The 23,482-nt window shown below is 37.6% G+C and overlaps 1 protein-coding gene across 2 annotated transcripts in view; it reads left to right on the forward strand.

Moving 5' to 3' along the window:
* USP25 (ubiquitin specific peptidase 25) overlaps window positions 1–23,482 on the forward strand; it is a 97,903-nt gene that overhangs the window by 41,612 nt on the left and 32,809 nt on the right. For both annotated transcript variants that reach the window (XM_051610257.1, XM_051610261.1), the window contains exons 6-10: window positions 15,074–15,160; window positions 19,797–19,934; window positions 20,785–20,861; window positions 21,355–21,428; window positions 22,870–23,018. In XM_051610257.1, coding sequence (XP_051466217.1) covers window positions 15,074–15,160; window positions 19,797–19,934; window positions 20,785–20,861; window positions 21,355–21,428; window positions 22,870–23,018 — 525 coding nt within the window. The remainder of the gene's footprint in view (window positions 1–15,073; window positions 15,161–19,796; window positions 19,935–20,784; window positions 20,862–21,354; window positions 21,429–22,869; window positions 23,019–23,482) is intronic.

The raw sequence follows: 23,482 nt of genomic DNA on the forward strand, positions 1-23,482 counted from the left end.
TAATTGTATTTCAAGTGAGGTAAGTTATTTTAAGTGGATAACTGAAGATACCTGTTTTTCTGAGAAGTTGAGGCCGTTGTATGAGATGTTTTTTGGTGCTGTTCAATATTTTCATCAATGACCTGGATGAGGGAGCAGAGTGTGCCCTCAGCAAGTTTGCTGATGACACTAAACTGGGAGGAGTGGCTGACACACCAGAGGGTTGTGCTGTCATTCAGCGAGACCTAGACAGGCTGGAGAGTTGGGCAGGGAGGAACTTGATGAAATTCAACACGGGCAAGTGTGGAGTCTTGCATCTGGGGAAGAGTAACCCCATGTACCAGTACAGGTTGGGGACTGACCTGTTGGAGTCAAGTGTAGGAGAAAGGGACCTGGGGGTCCTGGTGGACAGAAGAATGACCATGAGCCAGCAATGTGCCCTTGTGGCCAAGAAGGCCAATGGCATCCCGGGGTGCATTAGAAAGGGGGTGGTTAGTAGGTCAAGAGAGGTTCTCCTCCCCCTCTATTCTGCCTTGGTGAGGCCGCATCTGGAGTATTGTGTCCAGTTCTGGGCCCCTCAGTTCCAGAAGGACAGAGAACTGCTTGAAGGAGTCCAGCGCAGAGCCACAAAGATGATTAAGGGAGTGGAACATCTCCCTTATGAGGAAAGGCTGAGGGAGCTGGGTCTCTTTAGCTTGGAGAAAAGGAGACTGAGGGGTGACCTCATCAATGTTTATAAATATATAAAGGGCGAATGTCAGGACGATGGAGCTAGGTTTTTTTCAGTGATGTCCAGTGATGGGTGCAAACTGGAGCATAGGAGGTTCCATGTAAATATCAGAAAAAACTTCTTTATTTTGAGAGTGACAGAGCACTGGAACAGGCTGCCCAGAGAGGTTGTGGAATCTCCTTCGCTGGAGACATTCAAAATCTGCCTGGGTGCGTTCCTGTGTGATGTGCTCTAGGTGACCCTGCCTGGCAGGGGGGTTGGACTAGATGATCTTTCGAGGTCCCTTCCAATCCCTAGGATTCTGTGATTCTGTGTGTTTACCTATTTATTGCATTTCTTTCATGTTTATCTGTAAGTCTAAGTGTAGAAAGTACTGTAGCATAACAAAGTGAATCTTCAAAATGTTTTTTCCAATCAAAAAGGTTGAAGTTCCTGGGTGTCTGCAGCTCACGCTGACATCAATTACAATTGTGGATGCCTAAAAACATGTAAAATTTGATTATATATAAGGAACAGACTCTTAATATAAAAAGGAACGCATGCAGATGACTGCAAGGGGTGTCTGACAGTGGAGGTAGGAAATGACACCCTCAGTCATCAAGTGCTTACTAGAATAGCTACAAGAAAATAGCTGAATATGGTAAAAGAAGGAATAACCGCTAGAGAAGGAAACCTGAGAAGGAGGGAAGTGAAGGTCTTACGTGGATGCAATTGTCTGTTTTGGGTTGTTTTACCTAATACAGCCAATATATGTGCTTTTAGTTGGTTTTTATGTAGATGGATGTGAATTAAAAGCTCCTTTTTATAAAGATAGGATAAATTGGGAAGTGAGTACAGATACTGCAACTTGTCTAGTGAAATCTGATGTTCCAATATCAGTACTTCATGTACATAAAGTTACTGAATCTATCTTTTAAGAGATGTCTTTAGAAGTGATTGCTGTGTCTGTGTATGCTTCTGTAAGTAATCTGTAGATCTAAGCTTTCAAACCCAGAGAAAACTAGATGAAGCTGGAATACAATAGGGAAAATTTTATTTTAGTCTAACAGAACCCAATTCCACATGCTGTAATTTTTCATAGTTGACATTCTGAGAGGAAGCAAATAAAATATTTAATACCCATTCTTAACAAATTTCTGTCAGGCTGAAGCACTTCAGATAAACCAATATTGTTACTTTCATAGTGATGGCTGTTGTACTTCAAGCTGAGTCAATTTAGATCAGTGTTCTGCCTAGCAGTTTCTGCAAATGGATACTTAGAGGAGCACAAAGATTATGCATGATACTTCTCTGTTAAAACACATCCAGGCCTCCAACAGCTTTCATCTTGGGGGAGTTTCTTGGTCCTTTTCAGTTTGTTTAGTTGGTAGTCACCAGTGGCCCTCTCTTTTATGTAATTGTCTCCCTTGAACCTTGCAAACTTCTTGCACCTCTAGGGCCCTTTGGGTAGGAATTCTATAGTTGTGCTCCCTATTCCATGAAGAACCACCTTGTTTTTGTTTGGTTTTTGCACCTGGCTCCCACTAGCTTGGTCTGGTGGCCTCCATGTCTCGTGGTGGACAAGACAGTAAACAGTTGTCATTACAGCTCTATGGACTGCTGTCATACTCTTTTTCAACAAGTTTGTAGTCTCTTTTTCCGAACTGACTGCTGAGTTGTTGCCTATGAAGATTCTGATCTAACCTGTGATTTGCCTTGTTGTGGTTCTCCAGATCTTTTCTTGCTTTTTAGCATTTTATTTTGGGGGACCAGGGAAGTTCTCAAGGTATAAGTGGACTGTGAATTTATGAGGTGGTACGATGAACACATGCAGGCTCTTCAGGAAAGACAAGTAGGGATGACAAGGCAAGGCATTGCTTCCCTTGTGAAAGAGCAGCTCAAATGTATGTGTTACTTGTGTGGGACAAGATGACAGTTTAAGATGAGAGTCTATGGGTCAGGTTTGGAAGAGAGGCTGGTAAAGGTACCAGACTGGTTAGTTTGTTACAGACCACCCTCCTCAGGTTAAAGATGTGGACAAAACTTTCTTTAAAGGCAAGGCAATCTTTGGATCATGATCTGTGGTTTCCATGGAGAACTTTAATCAACATCCTGACACCTGCTGGAAGTCCCAACAGAGCAGGACACAAACAAACCAGATTTCTGGAGAGTATCAGGGACAACTTGTTGAAACAAGCACTGATAGACCAGCTAGGGGTGATGGATCTGCTGTTCCCTAAAACTGAAGAACTTGCTGGAGATGTTGTTATGTAATGTAGTAAACTCTTGACTTCAGTGACCATGAAATAGCAGATTTTAAGATCCGGATGGGAGCAAGTAAGGACTAGCAGGGTACAGACCCTAGAGTTCAGGAGAGCAGACTTCTCCTTCAGGAAGTTGGTGTCTGGGATCCAATAGGAGACAGCTCTGAAAGGCAGTGAAACTCAGGAAAGAGGGCTTGCAAGAAGGGTCCATTCTGCTGCTCAGGGAGCTCATGGCCAAGCTCCAATGCAAGCAGGCAATGGGAAGGATTTGGAAGCAGAGTTGGGCTTTTGCGGAGGAGTTTGGAAAGGTTGCACAGACATGAAGGGGCAATGCTAGGAAAGTGAAAGCTAATCTAGAGCTGATGCCTCAAGGGATGTCTAGAGTAACAAGAAGAGGTTTTGATGCTACAGTAGTCATAAAAGGCTGAGCAAGGAGTACACACTTCAGTGGCTGCATAGAGCAGGTAGTTTAGAAACAGCAGGCTTAAATAAGGCAGAGGTACTCAGGACCTTTCTTTGTCTCAGTCTTCACTGATGAAGTCTCCCAAACCACTGCACTTAGTTCAGGGAGAAGAATTCTGAGCAGTGGTTAAGCATTGGGTCAGATTACTCCAGGAAACTTCAACCATGTAAGTCCACGGGGACCCATGGGTCAGGGCAACTGACCCAAACTGACTAACAGGAGTATTCCACACTACTCACATCATGCTCATTATAAAAGAGGGAGGTGGGCTGAAGATGGAAGATGTCAATTTCCTGGGGCTCCTCCCTCTGAGCTTGATGCTCCCTCTGCTGTTCCTGAGGACTAGACTGAGTATAAGCTTCTGTACTTTGTCTGTAAACAGAGCTAAGTCTTAGCAAGGACACTCTCTGTCATCTTGGAAAGGTCCTGGAGAATGGAAAAGGTTTCTAATTAACTGCTAACAGGTCAGAAATTCAAACTTGGAAGCTATGGGATGGTCTGCATTAGCTGACCTTTGAGAAGATAGAGCCAGGTTTTTCACAGCAGTGCATATTGGGAGGATGAGAGGCAATGCAAGTAAGTTGATATTGGAGATTCAGCCTCTATAAGAGGAGTTTTTTCCCCATAAGGACAGGCAGGGAGTGGAGTTTGCCCAGAGAAGCTGTGTAGGCTCTGTCAAACCTTGAAGACCTTTAAGTCATGCCTGAGCAGCCTGGTCTGATTTCACAGGTGACCTCCTGCTTTGAGCAGGAGGTTCAAAAAGAGACTTCCATCTGTCCTTTCTGAGCCCAAGTACCCTAGGATTCTTTAATAATGTTTTCTGTTTCATTTTCTCTTCTTAACTATTTTATTCTGCTTTTAACAACTTCATGCATTAAGCTGATACTTACATGGAGCTATCTGACATAAATTCAAAGTTTTGAGTACTAGTTAGGTTGGTGCCCATCATTTTCTATAAATTCTGGGGTTACTGTTCATCATGTACCTCACTGTACACTTACCTGTGTTGAATTTAGCTTTCTTATTACATAGTCACTCAGTCCCATGTGATCCTTCTGGCAGTTCGTCTTTGCCAGCTCATGTTTCTACTGCACTGTCTATCTTGGTACTAAGCAAACTCGCTCACCTTGCCACTTGTGCTCTTTTCTAGATCATTTCTGAATTTTGCTTACCAGCACAGACTTTGTCAATTTGCAGAAACCTTTCTTCAGGCTGGAACAGATGGTTTGCTCCTTCCCTCTTTTTCTTTTTGATTGCCTTTTTGTCTGTACCTGGACCTTAGATCAGTGGGCCAAGGTTAATTGTATGGGGTTCAACAAGATGAAGTGCTGGGTCCCTGAGGGGGACAGCCTTTTCTCCCTGGTGACATGTGATATGACCAGAGGGAATGGATGCAAGCTGCGCCAGGGGAGGTTTAGGTTAGATATTAGGAAGCATTTCTTCACCATAAAGGTTGCCAGACATTGGAATAGATTGCCCAGGGAAGTGGTAGAGTCACCATCTCTGGAGGCTTTTAAACAGCATGTGGACCTGGTGCTGAGGGACATGGTCTAGTGGTGAGTTTGTGCTGTTAGGTCTAAGGCTGGACTGGATGATCTTGGAGGCCTCTTCCAGCCAGGGACATTCTGTGATTCCATCTGACCTCACTGCTGCTTAGTTAAAGCTTTTGTTGAGAGTGACTTTTTCAGCAAATACTCTGAAATCTCAGTAGACAACTAAATTTGGTGTTTCCATATTCCTTCACATACATAGCTCTTTTTCTAATAGCAGAAGCATTGTCTTGGTGCTAATACAGAGAAACACTGTATTTCCATAGAGCTCTTTGTGGAGCTAATATGATTTGGTGTTTTACTTTCTCTGTTGTGTAATCAGATACTACATTACATATTAATCCCAAGTATCAAGATTGACTGTGGGGTTTTTTTGTGTATGTGCATTTCTGTAAAATGAAAAATGTTTATACATAGCAAACTGCAACTGTAAATATTTTCAAGGAAACTTGAATTTCAAATAGTAGTGATTAATACCACAGAGATAAAAACAGAGGCTACGGAATTCAAAAACGTATGCTAGACCTATGATCTCATGTTATTTATACCCAATGTGCAACTTTATGCCCTGAAAATGGATTACAAAGAAGGTTAGCTAGTTCTTATGGTCACCACCCATGTTATGTGAAAATCTATGGTCTTTGGAGTTAAAATTATTTGATCTTAAAAAATAATTGAAATTTAGGTCTGTAGAATGTAATTCAAGTAAACCTCAGTTGGTTGAAAATTTAGGTTATTAATATTGTCTGCCATCCAGGAAGACTTATGTTTCAAACAACCATTGCAGGAAATTTAATGCATGTTAATTTAGGGCATTAGCTAATACCATATTTATTTATCCACAGGGCATATTGACTCTTTGGGTTACATTGACTGTAGAAGTATTTTCAAGCTTTCTCTAGGAGTCTTGAAACCTGACACATCACATAGATCAACAATATCTAAATATTAACTACTGTCAGTCACAATTATATATTGTGTAATATAATGTAAAACTAAATTGCAAAGCAGATCTTCTTTTTTCTTCTGTTTAAGGAGTGCTTGTTAAGGAAAAAAAAATTGACATTCTGACAGTTTTCTTATGCAATGTATGTTGTTTTCTACAGCCACCAGTGAGCTGATTTAGTAATACACAGTTATCAATGATTTGTTGCATTTCTATTAAGAACATGAACTTCCTGAAGATACACTTGAAGTAAGTGACAGCAAAACCTAACAAGGTTCAAACATTGCTAGAAAAACTGCCTTTTAATCTCTTATTTATTTGTGCATTAGAGTAATATGCACATGTAGAAATCACGCTCTCCTGTAGGGGAAGAGGGAAGTCTCTCTTCAGATAGCTCCAAAACACAGTTTTGCTTTCAACAGGCATTAAAATGAACAGTAATATTTTTTTCCACAGTGTAACTTATAAAAATCTGTCCTGCTGTTGAAGGCTTTTGACTTGATAATAACTTGAATTTAATACTGAGTCCCAAAATAAATGTCAAAACAAAACTTATTAAACCATGTTTGCTTCTTCCTCACCAGCTAAGAAAGGAGTCAAGTCTCTTAACAATTTTCCCACATCCTCTTGAACTTTTAATAAACTTACATTTTTTTACAGGAGTTCACCTGTATATGCTTTTGCTAGTGGTTTGTTAGATGAACTCCTGTTGAAGGATCCATAAATCTTGAGATTTTAGAATATTTCTAAAATGTTTGTGTGTGGTGGTGGTGGGTTTTTTATTATTCTCATTATTGTAACTGCATATATTTGCTTTTGACATAGAACTTAGGATACTGAGTTCTTTAAGGAAACAAACCACAAATATACTAGTATATATATGTTCTTACTTCCTTTTTCTGCAGTAAGTTTTAGTGGCTGCCTTGTAAAAAGGTAACTTCAACATTTTTCTTGGTTTTAAGAATTTGTAGCCTGAAAATGGCTTATAAATAATACATTCATTGCTCCTGTAAAGTGACTCCTTTGTGTCACGCTGAGCACGAGTTGAATGTTTGCAGGATGTAGAAGGTGGTAGCACTCAGGACACAGATGCACTGTTGGATATCTCTGCAAATTGTCTCCCAGATGTTATGAACAAAGATATTACACGAGGCTGTATTTTGAAGTTCCATGTGTGCTTTTTAGTCATGTACGAGAAGTAATGCCCTGGCAGTATTTGCCCCTTGGAAAAGGTGTCATGGGTCATACTGAGTAATTGGTTGTTTAGTGAGTATCATCCACTTGGTGCACTAAGACAAATTTCTGATGGAAGGAAATGAGTGTGTGTGAAATAATACGAAAATTGTACTGTAATTGCTGCTCTCTTTCTCCTCCCCCCCCCAGCCCCATACCTAATGTACAAGGTACAGCACTTTCCTGGGTCTCAACCTACTGAGGACCTGCCCATATTGTAGCTCCTCCCTTTACCAAATGAGTCACCCCAGCAGGACAGCTGGGGTTTGGCATCTCCATAATCTTTTCTTCAGGAGTCTGTCAGAGTCTGGTTAGTTATTAAAAAATGAGACACTTTTTTTTTTTTTTTTTGGAGATGGGGTTTGTTTTTCTTCCCCAGAAGTACGTAGCTTGCAGAACAAAGAATTAACCAGCTATTGTCTTATAAGCATGAATCTCCATGGCTGATTTTTGACATTTATTTCCAGGGCTCATAACACCATTTCTGGCATTTTACCCTGTTTCATTGCGTTTAGGAGCAGCCTTCCTGCTTTCCTGATGTCGGTATATTTGGAGTTAGGATCTCATTTGATCCTAAGCTTTTAATTCTGGGAAAAAAAAAAAAAAAGCATGGCAGCTTGATGGGTGAGAATCAAGCAAGTATTTTTTTCCAGGTTGGTGGCTCAGCTGTTGTTCTTACCATCTTTGAAGCAGTCTGCCACAAATGTCTAACTTCTGCTTTGTTTTGTTTTTCCTATTTGTCACATTGAATGGAAAGGATTGTGGTGGATAATGTGGCAGTGCATTAATACCAAAAAACGTAGTATTATGTAAAAAGAATTGCGTATATGTAAATTGCATGTGACTCCTATGCTTCCCTGGATATGCAATAGAAAGTTGGGTGCTAATGAATACTCAGTCCACAATTCCTGTTTGCATTAAAATGGTCATTGTTGGAATATTTTCCTTCCACTATTTTCTCTGTAGAACTGCCTGGAGCAGGGTTGGGACTGTGAATATGTTATAAACTGTTCTGTAGACTTTCATGCGCAGAAGTATAATGATGTTGGAAATCTTGTTTCTTCCTTTCTCTCCGTCACTCCCTCTGTTCCCTAGTAAAGTTTGACCTATCCTTTCCAAGTTTAGTCATCCTATGATATCTGCTGACAGGGTATTTCTTACACTGCTTTTTGTTTCTCTCTATGGTCTCCAGTTCCCTCAGATTGTATGTGTCATTTTTCAAACTCTTACCTGACATTTAGTGATATATAGTATTGTGACATTTCTGCTGTGAAAGGTTGGAAAGCTATAATGGATTATGGCTTTATCTTTGACTCAAGTTGTTCATTTAGTTAAAATAAAGGATTCAGAACAAACATTGGGTAGTGATCCTATGTGCAGTTCCAAGGTTTAGAAGAGCATGAAACCATTGCATTTTTTAGGTGTGTTGAAGTTATACCACAAACTTATTTGATATTATTGTTCATTTAGGAAGGACTTCAAAATTGTAACCATGTAAGGAAATGCTGGCTGTTGTCCTAACAGATTTTTTTCTTTCTTTGAACATGTAATAGAGGAGTGATTGAATGGCATTTTTCAGTATGTGCCAAGACACAAGTATAAAGTGAATTCTTCTGGACACATATCATACTTATTTGTCTTCTGAATTGCAGTAATGTTCTGAATTTGTTGCTATAAACAAGTGAATGTTCTCTAAATGCAGTCTGGTAATACCATGGTGAGCTGTTTGTTTAAAATGTTGACTTAACCCAAGTCTGCTGGAGTTCTTAAGTTAGTTTGACTTTCTAGATCAAACAGTATGAAAGCTCTTTTCTATATTCTTCCATGTTACACCTCAGCCTTTTAGAAAAGCAAAACATGACAACTTGAAACTGCTTTTTATACCTTGGTTTTCAGCAGTTTGGAATGTTGATTGGTTGACTGTTTATAAATAAAACTGTCCTCTTTGAGATACTTTCCAGAGCTTTTAAGATCTAGGATTGAATCTGTTTGTAACTTTGAAAATGCTAAATGTTTTCTGCACTGTTAATACTGTGCATGTGGAGTTGTTCTGCAAGTTCAGCCATGGGGTAGTGTCCTATTTGTTGGAGTTAAGTTTCTTAGAGGGAGAGAGAAAAAACTCCTTTGTCTACTTTCCCAACAAAGTTCAAACAGGAACTTTTTCAAGTCCTAGCTTTGAAGCCATTTTCTTCTCTTCCCTCTTCTTTACATGTGATGTTCTAAAGAACATGAGGATTTTCAGGAAGGCTTTTGATTGTGCCAGATTCTCAGTGTATGGGAAGAAGCAATGTCAGGAATATGTTCTATGCTACTTCCTCATTTTCTTAAGGATTTTTTCTCTAAAAGGTTGAAGACAATACACAGGGTTACTATGTGCTTAAGAGAAAATACATTTAAAATTCTCTTTAGTATTGTTACAATAATTAATTTTCCACTTTGTAGGTACAATGTGTTTAAACTAATTTTTATATATGTAGCAGTAATTTTCCTTTTATTTTAAGCATTACAGGAAGATTCAGTTTGTATTATACTTGCTGACTTTTACTGTTATGCAATGTATATAGAGGCTCAAATATAGGCCTGATGACCCAATTTAATGCCCATCATTACTGTCTGTTCTGAAAACAGAATTTACCACTTACATGACTAAGACACACAAGTAGAGTGGAAGGCATCCCCACTGTGAGTTATGAGGAGGTGCTGGGTGGAGAGGAGTATAGTGGAGGAGCAGAGCAGCCAGTGCAGCGCCAACAAACTTGATTTATGGACATATGTTTTGAGAAAAGTGGGTTCAAGAGTATGAACCAAAAGGTAAAACAGTGAAAGTGATCAATGGATAAAAACAGTGGGGAAAGCCATAAAGAGGAGGGCAAAATGATTCTCCCAAAGTAGTGGTATATAGTCTAAAAGACTTGAAAGTTGGAGAGAAATGGTCGTAGTTGCCAGTGAAGTTGCGTATGTTTTTGCAATATGGAGCTTTGCTGGACAGTATTCAATCTGAGGTGTGCAGGAGTGTTAAGTCACTAAACCTAAGTGCAGTATTTAAGAGTACTTTTATTTTGAACCCTTGGCACTTTGAATGTTGATAACTAGTAAATTTAGATTTCTTCATGTTATTGGAAAAAACATATGGTATTGTGTGCAGGTGGTAGCATAGATTCATAGCATTCTAGATTTTCTTTGATTTAGATTATTGGCATGAATAAAAAGTTAACCATACTAAGAGCAAATTTAACCTACTAAAATTGACTTTGTATACAGTAAACTAACAAAATTGTTTATAAATTGAAGTGAGAACATAAGTCTAATTTGTCATGTTGGCAGAGGAAGAGTATTCCAAATAATATGGTTAATGACATAGAGCTCCATTATTTCTTTTTAGAACAATAATAGTGTATTCTTCAAGACTGCTGTCTGCTTGCTATACAAAATGCAGGTATGGTCTCTGCTTTGTGGCTTTAAGATCTGAATCAATGTAAAATGGAAGAATGCATAAAAGGGGCCAGATGACTAAATGAGGCAAATGGGTGTTGCAATGTGTTAGTGCATATAAAAAAAATTCAATTTACACAAGATTGTGTTTTAGCTAAATTTGCCAGTACCTGAGGCAGTTTGTTTAGGAACTTGGTGGGAATGCATACTTCCATTTTCCCTTGCTGAAGAGTTACTTTTCAAGCTGTACTGATAAAATATATTTAGGTTTTGGTTATCTACCAAATGAAGTATTTTCTAAATCTTCTTTGCAAAAATTCAAGTTAGTATTTGTATTTTTCTCCTGTTAAATCTTAGCACTAATTTGGGCAAATTCCTAGCCAGTATTTTCTGCTGACACAAATTATGCATACCTGCACTAGTTGTGGCTTCATTGCCTGTTGTTAATCCCCTTCACTTGTGAAAAAAAAAGCCTACAAACTGGCTTGCCACAAGACTAGAAATTGTGCAACTTGTCATGGGCTGCTCTAAGAGAAATGTACATGATGACCATATTTCACAACATGCTGGTGGTGTTCCACCTGTCTGCCAGTAGGTATGTCCTGTTTTGTTTGCTGAGCTTCATTAGTAACTGTGATTTCTTGGCTTTTTCTTCTCCCCTTACTTTTACGCCCTAAGGAGAAGTTTAGGTTTTCTGCAGCCATTACAGCACTGGTCAAATGTGTTCATTCTACTTGAGCATCATAGATGGTTTTCTGCCAAATGAGATTGTTTTGGTATCTTGCTGACTGGTTTAGAACTAGCAGTCTGAATGGCTTTGATACGTGTTTCACAGAACAATTCGAAAGTCCTTCCTTTCTTTCAAGCTTAATCTTTACAAATTGAATTGAAAGATGGCTTATGTTTGTAGTATTATGAAGTTATGGGTCTGCTTTTTTGTTCTCAAGAGTGGAAACAAGTACACAATTGCTAGTCAAAGAAGGTTTTCATAAATGTGCTACTGAAACAGTTGCCCTGTGCTTGCAGAACTTGCAAGAAACTATTAGGTAGAGCCTGCCTCAAGCTCTGTGCAACAGCTTGGTAGGTCATCTTTTATCTAGACACAGAAGTAAGTACTCTTCCTATCCTCCAAGTATTGTTGATGTCAGTGCCTTTACTATTTTAGGACTCTGCTGGCAGCTCTTAATGATCTGTATTATATGCCAAGCTTTTATGGATTTAATATACTGACTAATTTATGTTCTTTCAGTATTAATGCAGCATCACAGGACTTGAATGTTAAGAATTAATTCTGAAATTCTGCCAAGGTCCTGAAGTAAAGTTGCTTATGTTTGATAATCCTAGATGTTAAGTGAGATAGGCAGGGTGTTTTACATGAAACTAAGGCAGCTTATATTCTGAAGTTGTTTGGACTATATTGTGTGGGTAGACATTACTTGGGGAAGTGAGTAATAGGTTTAGTATCTTTATAGTCTTGAAGCTGTAACTATACCTAGCTCTTTTTGTCGTGACAGAAAATAAATACGTCTACATCATCACCACCTAGAAGAAGGGGAAAGCCACGTTGTATCTGTTGTCATTCAGCACTTCCAGTTTGAATGCCCCAAACTGATGCTGGTTATTTTGTTGTCCATTAGTCTGACTTACTTTTACTCTTGGTCAGCCCCCAAACTGATACATTAGGAGGCACGTGTTCTGAAAATTTGTTGATTCTCATGGTAATTTGAATTAATAAAATTCAGCCCTAGCCAGGTCATGTTTCCAGATGATAGCTTTTAAATAGATATAAATACACTGGAAAACAGCCCCACCTTTTAGAGAATTTTTCTTGCATGTGTAAATTTTGCATAGTTTACATTGATAATCTATAAAAAATACTTGCTCAAGGCCAGTAGATATGAAGTACCTACCTTTTGGATCCAGCCTGTTTTCTAGCACTGGGACTCCTGACATCTTCTGGTACCTGAAGCCAAGTAGGTGAGAGATGAATTGCTGCCCTGTGCAATGTGTTTGGAAGGCCAGTGCTTTGGCCTGGGGCCAGCAAAGTGGTTCTCAGGCCAGGGACAGTCTCTGCTGTGTCTCTCTTGGTGGCTACAGAAGAACAGCTTCTGCTCCATGGCATCACCTACCCTGGGTGTCAGAAACCTAGTCAACAGATGGCTCAGCAAATTGGGAATTGTTTTGCCTTGCTACTTTTTGAAGCACAGGAGTGGCTGGCTGTGGGAGGTCTCTACTGCAAAGAGAATCATAGATTCCTCCTTGAGGTACTTCAGGCAGAAAAATTCATTGACCTCACGCACACTTGTTTGCACTTATCCTGGGAAATTACTTTTTTTTGGTTTTGTTTTTTTTTTAATGAAAGTATGTTTCCTGAAGTTGATTTAGCTCAGTATAGAAGAGCTACATGGTACTGTCCTGTTAGCATTAGTGACGTTGGCAACAGATTAACTGTGAGCATTCTGCTGCAACTCAGTTCAACAATGCACAGCATAAGGTATTTTGGAGAAAAGTTTAAATACTAAATATCTTGAATAAGAAACTTCAAGTAGAACAAAGCTGACAAAGAACAGAGCATATCAAACAGTCCTCTTAATTATTGTCAGTAGCTTGTAGAAATAGGTTCATTCAGCTTAGCAAAGCATGGAGTCACATTTGGTTACATTTAAGAGTCCTGGATTAAATAAATACAGTTTGTGTTAAAAACTTGTGGATTCAATGCCATGCAAAAGTTCTGAACTTTAGTACTGTATTCTGTACTTAATTTGTGTGTATTATGAAACTGGCCAGCTCAGCTGCTTGGCACTTTGGTGGTACTTGGATTAGTCATGGGGAGAAGTCAGTCTTTGGACATAATATTTCAGCAGCTGGTTTATTTTGTATGTAAGAGACTGCTGTGTTTTGCTTGATGAAGAGTTTAGCAGTGGAATGCTATTACATCATGAGATATACCTTCAATTAACATCTATTTCTGGAATGACACTTTAAATATTTAAACATGTTCTATGCTTTGCGTAAGTAAACAAAGGACTTTGCTTTAAACTCCCTTTTCTACAGGGACAGATAAAAGAGGAACCTGTATTTTGAACAGCAAAACAGGAGGAGAAAGAAAAGCTTGATTACTTAATTGTCTGTGTTGATTTAGTAAGGTCAGAAAGGTCTGTTTTGGCTGGTTTTTTTGTAGAGGGATTTTTGGTTTGGGTTGGAGTTTTTTTGTTTGGTTGGATTTTTTTGAATCTACATGTTATGAAAGACAACTTCACTAGTCTTTGGATTTTGTTGAAGGTGCTGTATACTGTGGGGTGTGAGGAGAGGTTAAATGCAGTACAGGCTCTTTTATGAGGAGAGTTGGGAGCACTGCAGCTTTTCACAAATCCATTTTTTTCTCCTTCCAACGTGTTCTAAATTCTTAGAATAAAGGCAGTAACTCTTTACAAGTTGAGTTTCACTTTCTTGGCACTACCAAGTTGAACTCCTATTAAGTCTAAACCTGTGGTCTGTGAATTAGCACCTGGGTAGAACAAGTTGTGGGATCAAAGTCTATTGATGAGGTAGACAAGCTCTGCCTTTCAAAAATAAGTAGCAATGTGTGATTGGGGGAAAAAAAAAGAAGTTAATTATAGTTTTCAACACCTAAGGGGGTGAATAGCAGGATAAATCTTTCCTGTGCTTCTCTAATAAGTATGTTTACAGTTCTTCAGACCACTTCTGCTACCCTTTCTTCATCAAAATGCTAGTCTTTGGTAACAAAGTGAACTGCAACTGAAGTACTTTCTGACTGTACAGAAAAGCAACAATGCAGTTATGCCAGTGATGAGGACTTAAGTTCTTAGCCATTGCTTTTGCCTTATGTTTGTGCAACTCAGATAGATCTTGTTCTTGTACTCCCTTGGCTCCAGGCTGTGTTACACTGTGTAGTTCTTTGTGAGTATGTCTGCAGACACTTGTTTTCTTGTATTGTCCATAAAATTATAATGTTATCAGTTCTTAGGCACAAAGTTGTATAACTTAGTTTTCTTACTCTAATGTACAGTATTCAGATCCTATAATAAGGGGAGTGTATAGAATGCAAAAAATACAGGTAATTGCAAGTGGATTAAAGTTGCATATACAAAGATATGCTTTCTCTGACTGAAGAGGCAGATGATAGTCTACAAGGTGAATTTTACATGGCTAATCAGATTTTAATTTTAATCTGAAAGCTGACAGTTATACAACTAATAAAATTCTTGTTGTAAACAGTCATTTACCCATAATCTAAATTTATTATTCCATTTATGTGATAAAAAGTGTAAAGAGGCTTTTTAATGCTGTTTTCTTGGTAAAAAATAAATGTCTTTTGGAAAAATACATTTAGCAAAGTTAAATAATCTGGTTTTTGAAATGAAGCATTAGTATTGCATATGTTTAGCATTTCATTTATTTCGCTAAGACACATATGAAATAATTTCATATTTTCTGTGAAAGTGATTAAACATGTTTGTTTGGTTTTTTTTTCAGTCATTATTTAATCTACTGGAGTTTCGAAGACTAGTTTTGAATTTCAATCCTCCTGCAAATGCTCAAGACTTGCCCCGAAACCAAAAGGTAAGTTTGGAAGCTAACATCCCCTGGTGGTACGTAAGGACATTTCTTCGTTGCAATTGAATTTTGCACTGTTCTCTAGCTCAAATTATCATGGGTTTTTTAGTTGCCATTGAACATTTCTCTAAGCTTCCTATGGCAGATCTTGCGTAGAAGACGTTAGCTTCACAGTGCAGGACAGCGTTGAGAGAGGGAGAGTCCGCTTGGTGTACTGCTGCTTAGGCCAGGCCCAGTGGCAGGGCTTCACTGCTGCTGCTGTAGCAGCACTGCTGCTGGTGGGTGAATGTAGCTTGTGTATTAAGCATATTTTATTCTAGTTACCTCACACTGTGCAGCTATGGGCATGCTTTTTTGTTACCTGCGTGTTTTTGATCTGTGTAGCTTTGCCAACAGCATTGTTAGTGTTGGCCTGGCCACTTGTTTTTTTACAGTGTTAATTGCTTGTAACTCACGATCAGGTATTAAGCTTTCAGTTATTAGCTTGTCTCTTCTGGCCTTTTAATGGGGTGATTGTAAGCATAAATTTTCCCAACTTTATTCTGGTATTCATGTGGAAGCGGGGAGGGAGGGAGGGCCTTGGCTCACGTTTCTTGTAACCTCAAACTAGCAAGGGAGAATGATCATGGACTGAGGGACAAAACCGAACAATTTCTTTATAAATAGATAGATAGATGTGAGCACCTTGGTTTCTGTGTTATGAAATAAAGGAAGAATCGGAAAGAGGAAGTAGCTTTGTGAAGGCACGTGATGCCCTGCTTGCAGAGCAGTAAATTTTTGCGTATCCAGAGATTGTTGCCTTTTGCCCCTTTCTTCTGAATGTTGAAAATGGCAAATGTTGTCTCCCTGTTCTTAGTTGTTTGGCACTTCGGGCCTGACTGCAATGTGCGCTAGCAAAAGTAAAAGCTGCAATTTAAGGAGATAAAACAAATCAGACATAGAGAAGATACTGTCCATTTTCTAAACCTCTAGGTGTACCATAAAAGGAAAGCTGACTGTTCAGTCAGAACTGTGTAATTTCTCCCTACCTCTCCCATCCCCTGTTCCTTCCCTCTTTTTAAAAGAGCAAGTCGTCACTTGGATTTTTGGGGGGGGTTTAAGAAAAAATCATGAAATGGTGTGCCAATACAGCATGGATACTATTGAGAATGTGTCAGAAGAATGTGATGGGACAGTGTATTTTACTAAGAAAGACAGGATAAAGTCATCTTTACCAGAGAATTGTACTGAAATATTTGTTTTATTTTTAGATTAACTTTCTGCCTCACGTTTCATTATTTGTCATGTAATATGTTTTAGTAATATCCACCAGTACTGAGAGTTCTTCACCATTTTTCAGGGTGTAAAAAGCAGTTGGCATTTAAGAGATGTTACGAAATAGATAATAATTAACAAGCTGTTGTCTTAGAAAAACATCTAGCCCAAGCATTGACGCTAGCAGCTGAATGCCTTTAGCAATTCCCAAGTGCTATTTCTTATAAATTCTTACCATGACGGACAGTATTAAGGCTGTGTGAAATGTTGTAACACCAGGAAAATATATGGATTTGTTCAGACACCTTGCTTTCTGCAAGTTGCTAGTAAGAATCTCTGGTAGTTTTTTGTATTGTTTCCTTTGTTAATTTAAATTCCATAATGAACTAACATCATAAATTGATGTGCTAATCTGTCTTATCTGCAGTTGAAAATGCATTGTCTTAGTATGTGAATATGTTTTGAGGAGGATTTAGGAAGAGATTACTTCCCTAGTTGGAACTTTGACACACAGAAGAAATAAGCATGCATGCCCCAAGATGTGGTGCTTTTATTTCTTTATGAGGTGAAGGCAAGTAAAGGCAAATTTAGTTAAAGTTGTAACATAAGCTACCAGTTGACAAAAAAAAAAAAAAAAAAAAAAGCCCTGGAATTTACTTCCATCTGTTTATTTATTTTAAAACTATCTTGACTTCGGTTTGTTTTGTTTCTTTTTTTTACCTAGTAATGTATGTGACTTACATTCCCTAGGATCACATTCCCTTGCTAATAAAAAACAAGTGTTAATCCTAGATTTTCAATACTTTGGTTTAAATTCTGTTGTTCTTCTTGTTAGTGGAAAGTAAAATTTAATGCTAGGATCATGACAATCTCTTCATTTAGAAATAAAGCATGTAACTCTGCTTAAGGGAATATTCCATAATGGGGTGTTTTGTTGATTATTGTCAATATATTGACTCCAAATACTACTAATAATTTGTCATGTAAATTTTTTAAACCTGAAGTCACTGGTATAAATTTTGACTTAAAAAAAAAACAACAAACAAGCCAACAATCTCACCCTGTTTGCCTCAGCTAACTGGACTTTGTTTTTCTGTATTTTAAACTTGGTCATACATTCAAGATCTCCAATCCATTTTTGTTCTTTTAATTTGAAGTTCATTTGGTGTGTTCCTCAGCTTCCTTCTGTAGAACAAATATGGTTCTCTGTAGTTGCTGCAGTTTCTTTACTCTCTCAGTCCTCCTAGCTCTTGCTGTATGTAGTTGAGGCCAGCTAAATGTTCTGGTGATATCTTCAGGAAATGTTTTATTATCAGAGGAAGTGGGTTACTGTGCTACAGGTTAGCACATCCTTCCCCCTATTTCAACATGATCTGTATGCCAGTGTCCTGGCGTACTGCTTGATAATAATGTGTTTGCTATGTATTCAACATCTAGATTGCTTTAGAAGCATTTCCTAATGATAAATTGTTCCAACATCAGTGTATTAAGACATTATTTATGCAGGCAGAATGAGTGATAAAATAGAGAATGTTTTAGTTTATCAACTTCCCATATAGTTTTTATTGCAAAACAGATTTTAATCTTTTTTTGTGTTACTGCACCTACAGTTGAGAGCCTAGTGCTGTGCTGTGATCACTTCATTAGCTCTTTTATTTTTAACATGCGTGTTCTTTGTGAAAGGTGTATACCTTGTCTTGTGGACTGACTCCTGTCCTTTCGGAGATCTGAGGCTTTGTTTTGTTAGAATCACTGTTTGTTGTGGTAATGCTCATGTAATCTGGTCAAGGATCATGCCTAATGCATTGAAATGAGATTTCTTAAAAAAACAAGCATTTTTCTAGTTTTAGAGAATTTTTATAAGCTTTGGAGAGATACTTGTTTTGAATAATCCAACTGACATGAGTAGCCAGGTGTTCAACCTAAAGCTACAAGCATGCTTAGAATTAGCCAAAAAATTCAGCTGTGAGTAACGTAGATGTGGGTAAGTAATGCAGTAATACAGACTATTCCAGATTTAGCAAAAGGAAGGTGAGGTTTAGAGCATTCTGTGATCAATTATCTATATTATGCATATGAATTACCACTGGTGTTGAAGCATCTTGATAAAATATGTCCATATCTAAAACTTCAAATTCTATTCATTTTTAATAGATTACAGAATAAAAATGAGGAAAAAAAAATCAGTTTCACAATTTCCTTCCCTGTTTGGTTGTTATAAAGTGCTTTAAATGCGTAAATAGGCTGATGTTTTTCTGAAATGATGATGATTTTATGGTAAATTAAGGTGGCATTTGAAGTCTTCAGTCTTTTCTGTAAGCATTGCTTATAATTGCCAGATGTTCTGCGAGGTGGACAAGAAGAATAAATAAAACTTGGGAATTTATGTAGCTAGAAACATTTTTTTCGTATTATGCACAACCTATTCCACTTCACCATGTTAAAACTGTTCACAGTTTTAAAAGCTAAAATAAAACAGACTTCCTGTACAAAAAGCTTCATGCATGTTGGATTGACATGGGACTGACTGAACAAGTCTGCTGGTTGAGCATGTGAAGTAGTTGGTCATCAAGTAATTCCAGTTAAACCAGCATCTGACATCTGTGGTCCTTTTGAATGACACTTTGTTCTAAATACAAGTGGATATTACATGGATTAGAATTTCACAAGAATTTGTGAACTGTCTACTCAGGAGTATAAGCGATAACCAATCTCCACAGCATTTGTAACCTGTGGTTTAATCTGCGATATGAAGGATTTGTGTGTCAGTTACATACAGGCAGAAAGTATTTCTTCTGCTTCTTTCCTGGAAATCCAAAAAAAGACCTCCATATTCTCCATGAATTATACCTAAAAAGATAAGTAGAAAGAGGAGCAGGCTATTTCTTTTACTTCTGTCAAGAGAAGTAATAATGATTTGTGTACACCTTATGCGTTTATTCTTCAGTAAAAAATACACTTAAAAAGGTACTAGGTGGTGTGTAGGCTCACACAAAATTCTGTTAGAAGTATAGAAGCATACCAGTTTCAAGAAAATCAGTACATATTATTGCAGTGTGTCACTTAAAGCTTTTTAAGTCTCAGGAAACAACAGTTTTGTCTTAAATGCAACTCAGCTTGTCCACTTGTCCGCTCAGATGCATTTCAAGTCAAACAGCCACATCTAGATGTAGTTTCAGTAACTTTCAGTTTCTGGTATGTGAACTATGTTATTCTGTAAAACTGACACGTAAAAGTCATGCAACACTCCTTTGATAGTCCTACAAGTAAGATTATATATTATTGTGAAAATTGGCTGGCTATGTAGTTAGTTCATTGGGTAACATGTCTGTAAGGTAGATACTTGTTTCCACTTTGTTAAGTATTTTTAATTCTTCTTCAAATACAGGAACATAGGAATCTGCCTTTTATGCGTGAATTGAGGTACCTATTTGCACTTCTAGTTGGTTCAAAGAGAAAATATGTTGACCCATCAAGAGCAGTTGAAATCCTTAAAGATGCTTTTAAATCAAACGATTCCCAACAGGTAATTTCTGTGTATTTTCATTCAAGCTTATACATGTTTTCATATGGTCATCTGGCAATAGGAAATACTTTAAAAGGACAACAAAAATTCAAAATGTCCACAGAAAAGAAACTTCTAGTTATTACAGTCTTTGAGCATTTTCTCTATTACTATATAATCTCTTTTGCTTTTAGAAAAAAAAATACTAAATTCTGTACAGTGTGACTTCAGTACTTCCTTTGTGTTATTTTAGAAACTAATGGTTCATCATTCTTGCTTTTAGAGTATAGTTTAGCTTCTGAGTTTGTGTTATTTTGAAAGAGCTTTATTCTTCTGATCAGACAGTACATCCAGGGCTGGTGCAGTCGTAGTACACTATTAGCCTGTGTAGATACTGGTTTAGAAGGTCTTAATTAATATTCAGGATTCTTGCCTAAATCATAGTGGGTGTATTTTGCTTTTCTGAGAAACACTTGGTTTCTTCAATGCTTTGTTTTTCCCACATGAGATTATGTGACTAAGATGTTTAATTACAACATCATACTGAATTTAGTGCTTGATTAAAGTTATATTAGTCACCACTTGTTACATACCAACGGGTGTAAACAATGGGATTCATAAGATGCTTTTGGACTAGCATGGTATGAAAGCTGAGCCCAAGTAATAAGGATCAGAGGACAGTGTAATGCCTGAGGAACATCAGAGTCTTATTAAGCTCTGGGAGCCACCTGTAACAAAGCAATCATGGCGTAATCTTGGACATAACATGATTTTGGAGTTCTTGTGGAGGGTGCTACTGCTATATTGATCTGGTAACACTTCATTGTGTTACATATGTGAACATATACTGATTTTTTTATATTTTCAACAGCAAGATGTTAGTGAATTTACACACAAATTATTAGATTGGCTAGAAGATGCCTTCCAAATTAAAGCTGAAGAAGAGAGGTAAGATTTTTTTTCTAGTTCTGTATATTGAACATGTTGATGAAAAAGCCAACCAAACCTAAAATTCACTTCTCTATGGCTGAAAAAGATCCAACTCTGTAGCTTGTTTTACTGCAAGTGTGGTGTTTTTCCATATGTGTCCATACCTTCAATTTTCCATGGATTGTTTTTTTTCACCTGCATATTTAATGTTGGAAATCCTGCTGAATGAAGTCTAGAGTAAAGGTGTGTTTTGTACATCATTAATTAAGCAAATTGAATCTGATACATTTTCCTGTAATGAAGCACTTCTGAAAATTGATTTTCAGACTATACTTATCATTGAAAATATGTGAATCATTGAGGCTGTCATTAGAAGAAAGCAAAAATCTAAATGAACAGTACTTGAGTAAAATACACAGCATTTCCATAATGAATTCACAGTATTCTGCTCATAAGTTTATAAGTTCATAGCTGCATGTGTTGTTTGCATTCACATGCTTTCTGTTTTCAGGGATGGAGAGAAACCAAAGAACCCAATGGTGGAGTTGTTTTATGGACGTTTTCTAGCAGTAGGTGTACTTGAAGGTATGCATCTGAATTTTCTTGCACATCTGTGCTCATGTCTGTTTAATGTTTGTCTTAGTACATAGGTGCATGATGCAATAGTAAGATTTTAGCTATTTCTGCAGAAGTAGAGGTGGAGAATACTCGTTCAGGCTGTAACAAAAGGTTTGTCCTAAAAATATAAGACTGAAGATAGTTGTAGTGAGATGCAGAAAAACTGGATAACTTTCAGGAGCCAAATGTGTGGACCTAAGTGTAGTAGAAGCTAGGTTTGGATACTGAGCAAAAATGCTTGCAAGAAATTATCAGGGCACTTTTGTCATTTATTAATGGTATGCAGAAGGCAAGTTACTGTATTTCATTGAGTTAGTGTCTCTCACTCTGCTTCATTTCGTGCAGTTTAAAATTTTGATTATTGTGTTTTCTTCTGCACAATTTCTGATATCAATAATTCACCCTCTTAAAAGTGGAAACCTGCTTAAGGGCAGTGTTTGAGAGAGTACAGAGGAGGAAGAAACTGAACAACAAGCTTCCCTTTCTCTTATCTGCATATAATTAATAGAACTGCACAATTGCAATGTTCTCTATTTCCAAGAGGCCAGCAACTGTGAAAGTATTTTTAATGTTGCTTATTCTGTCCCTCATAGCAATAGTGAATGACTCCTGAGAAGCGTTAGAATGAAACATCTTTTAGTTGTCTTCCAGGTTGTTACTCAGCTTGGAACAGTGTTATCTAATGATTTGTTGTCAGATATCAAAACAGTTTTGCAGATTTCTTGCTACTAGCTAGCGTTTCTGCTCCTCTGCGTTTGGCTACTTTAATCCCTTACATTCTCATCTTAACTGGAGAGATCTGTAAAAACCAAACCAATGAAAAGAAACTGATGTATGTAGGAAGCATTTTTACTGACTTCAGGATGAAATAAATTGAAATTGTAGATTGAAGTCACTTGTCACCCACATTTATCAGGTATGAGTTTACATCTTTATACACTGTTACAAAATTATGATCTTGTTTTCAGGACAGAAATCATGAATGTACTCTTTGGTGGTTAATTTTTGCAAAATCTACTTATACAAAGGGCTGTTTCATACCAGCAATTCCACTGGCTTTGCTTATACAATGTAGGAGTTGTATTACTGAGCTGTTATTTGCAGGAGGAAGGCTTTGATTTATATTTGGAAAACTTCCCATATGTCTGTGGTGACAAGTCATTTTGGATTTGCTTATTATCAATAGGTGCATAAATGATACAAAAAAATGGGCTGAAGAAGAAAATACAGTCTTTTTCAATATTATAAAACAAATTTTTAAAGTAACTTGTTTTCACATATTATACTTGAATTGTTCTGTAAGAAAATGTGGGTATTGTTCAGTAGACTAGATCAGGTAACCTAGGATTGTTAGGTTTCTTTAAATGTTTGTCCCTAAAATCTTAACTGTTTTATTTCTTATGTGAAGGTAAAAAATTTGAAAACACAGAAATGTTTGGCCAGTATCCACTCCAGGTTAATGGCTTTAAAGATCTGCATGAGTGTCTAGAAGCTGCAATGATTGAAGGGGAAATTGAATCTCTTCATTCAGAAAACTCTGCTAAGTCTGGTCAGGAGGTGAGTTAACGGCTCCAGTGGGCTTCTCTTGGGGTGTCACTGTAGTGCTCTTTACTTTTTGTCAGGGTTCATGATTGATTTTTGTGACCTGCTGATGTGCAGGTTCTGATGGCTGGTGTAATTGGATTGTTAATTTGAGGGGTTTATACCTCTTTTGAAGTACCCAGAGTATCATATTTTTTTTATATATTATTTTTCATAAGATACAGAGTTTGTGCTTATTAAAAGCTGGCACAATGAAGTGCTTATGGTGTTTGGTACAGGCTGGTTCCCACCTGTTGCTGATATTTGATCTCCAGAGCAGTCATGGATGTAGTGTCCTGTGGTAGCTGACCACTGCTCTGGCTGACTTGCTGTCCTATGCTGTAAACAGCAACCGTGAGCTGGGTTGTTTGAGCATCGTTATTCTACTGTGCCTCTGTCTTGTAATTCCTTGGTATCCTAGACTTCTGCCCTCCCACCTT

This window comes from Apus apus, chromosome 1 (assembly GCF_020740795.1).
Source record: "Apus apus isolate bApuApu2 chromosome 1, bApuApu2.pri.cur, whole genome shotgun sequence".
NCBI classification, from domain to species: domain Eukaryota; kingdom Metazoa; phylum Chordata; class Aves; order Apodiformes; family Apodidae; genus Apus; species Apus apus.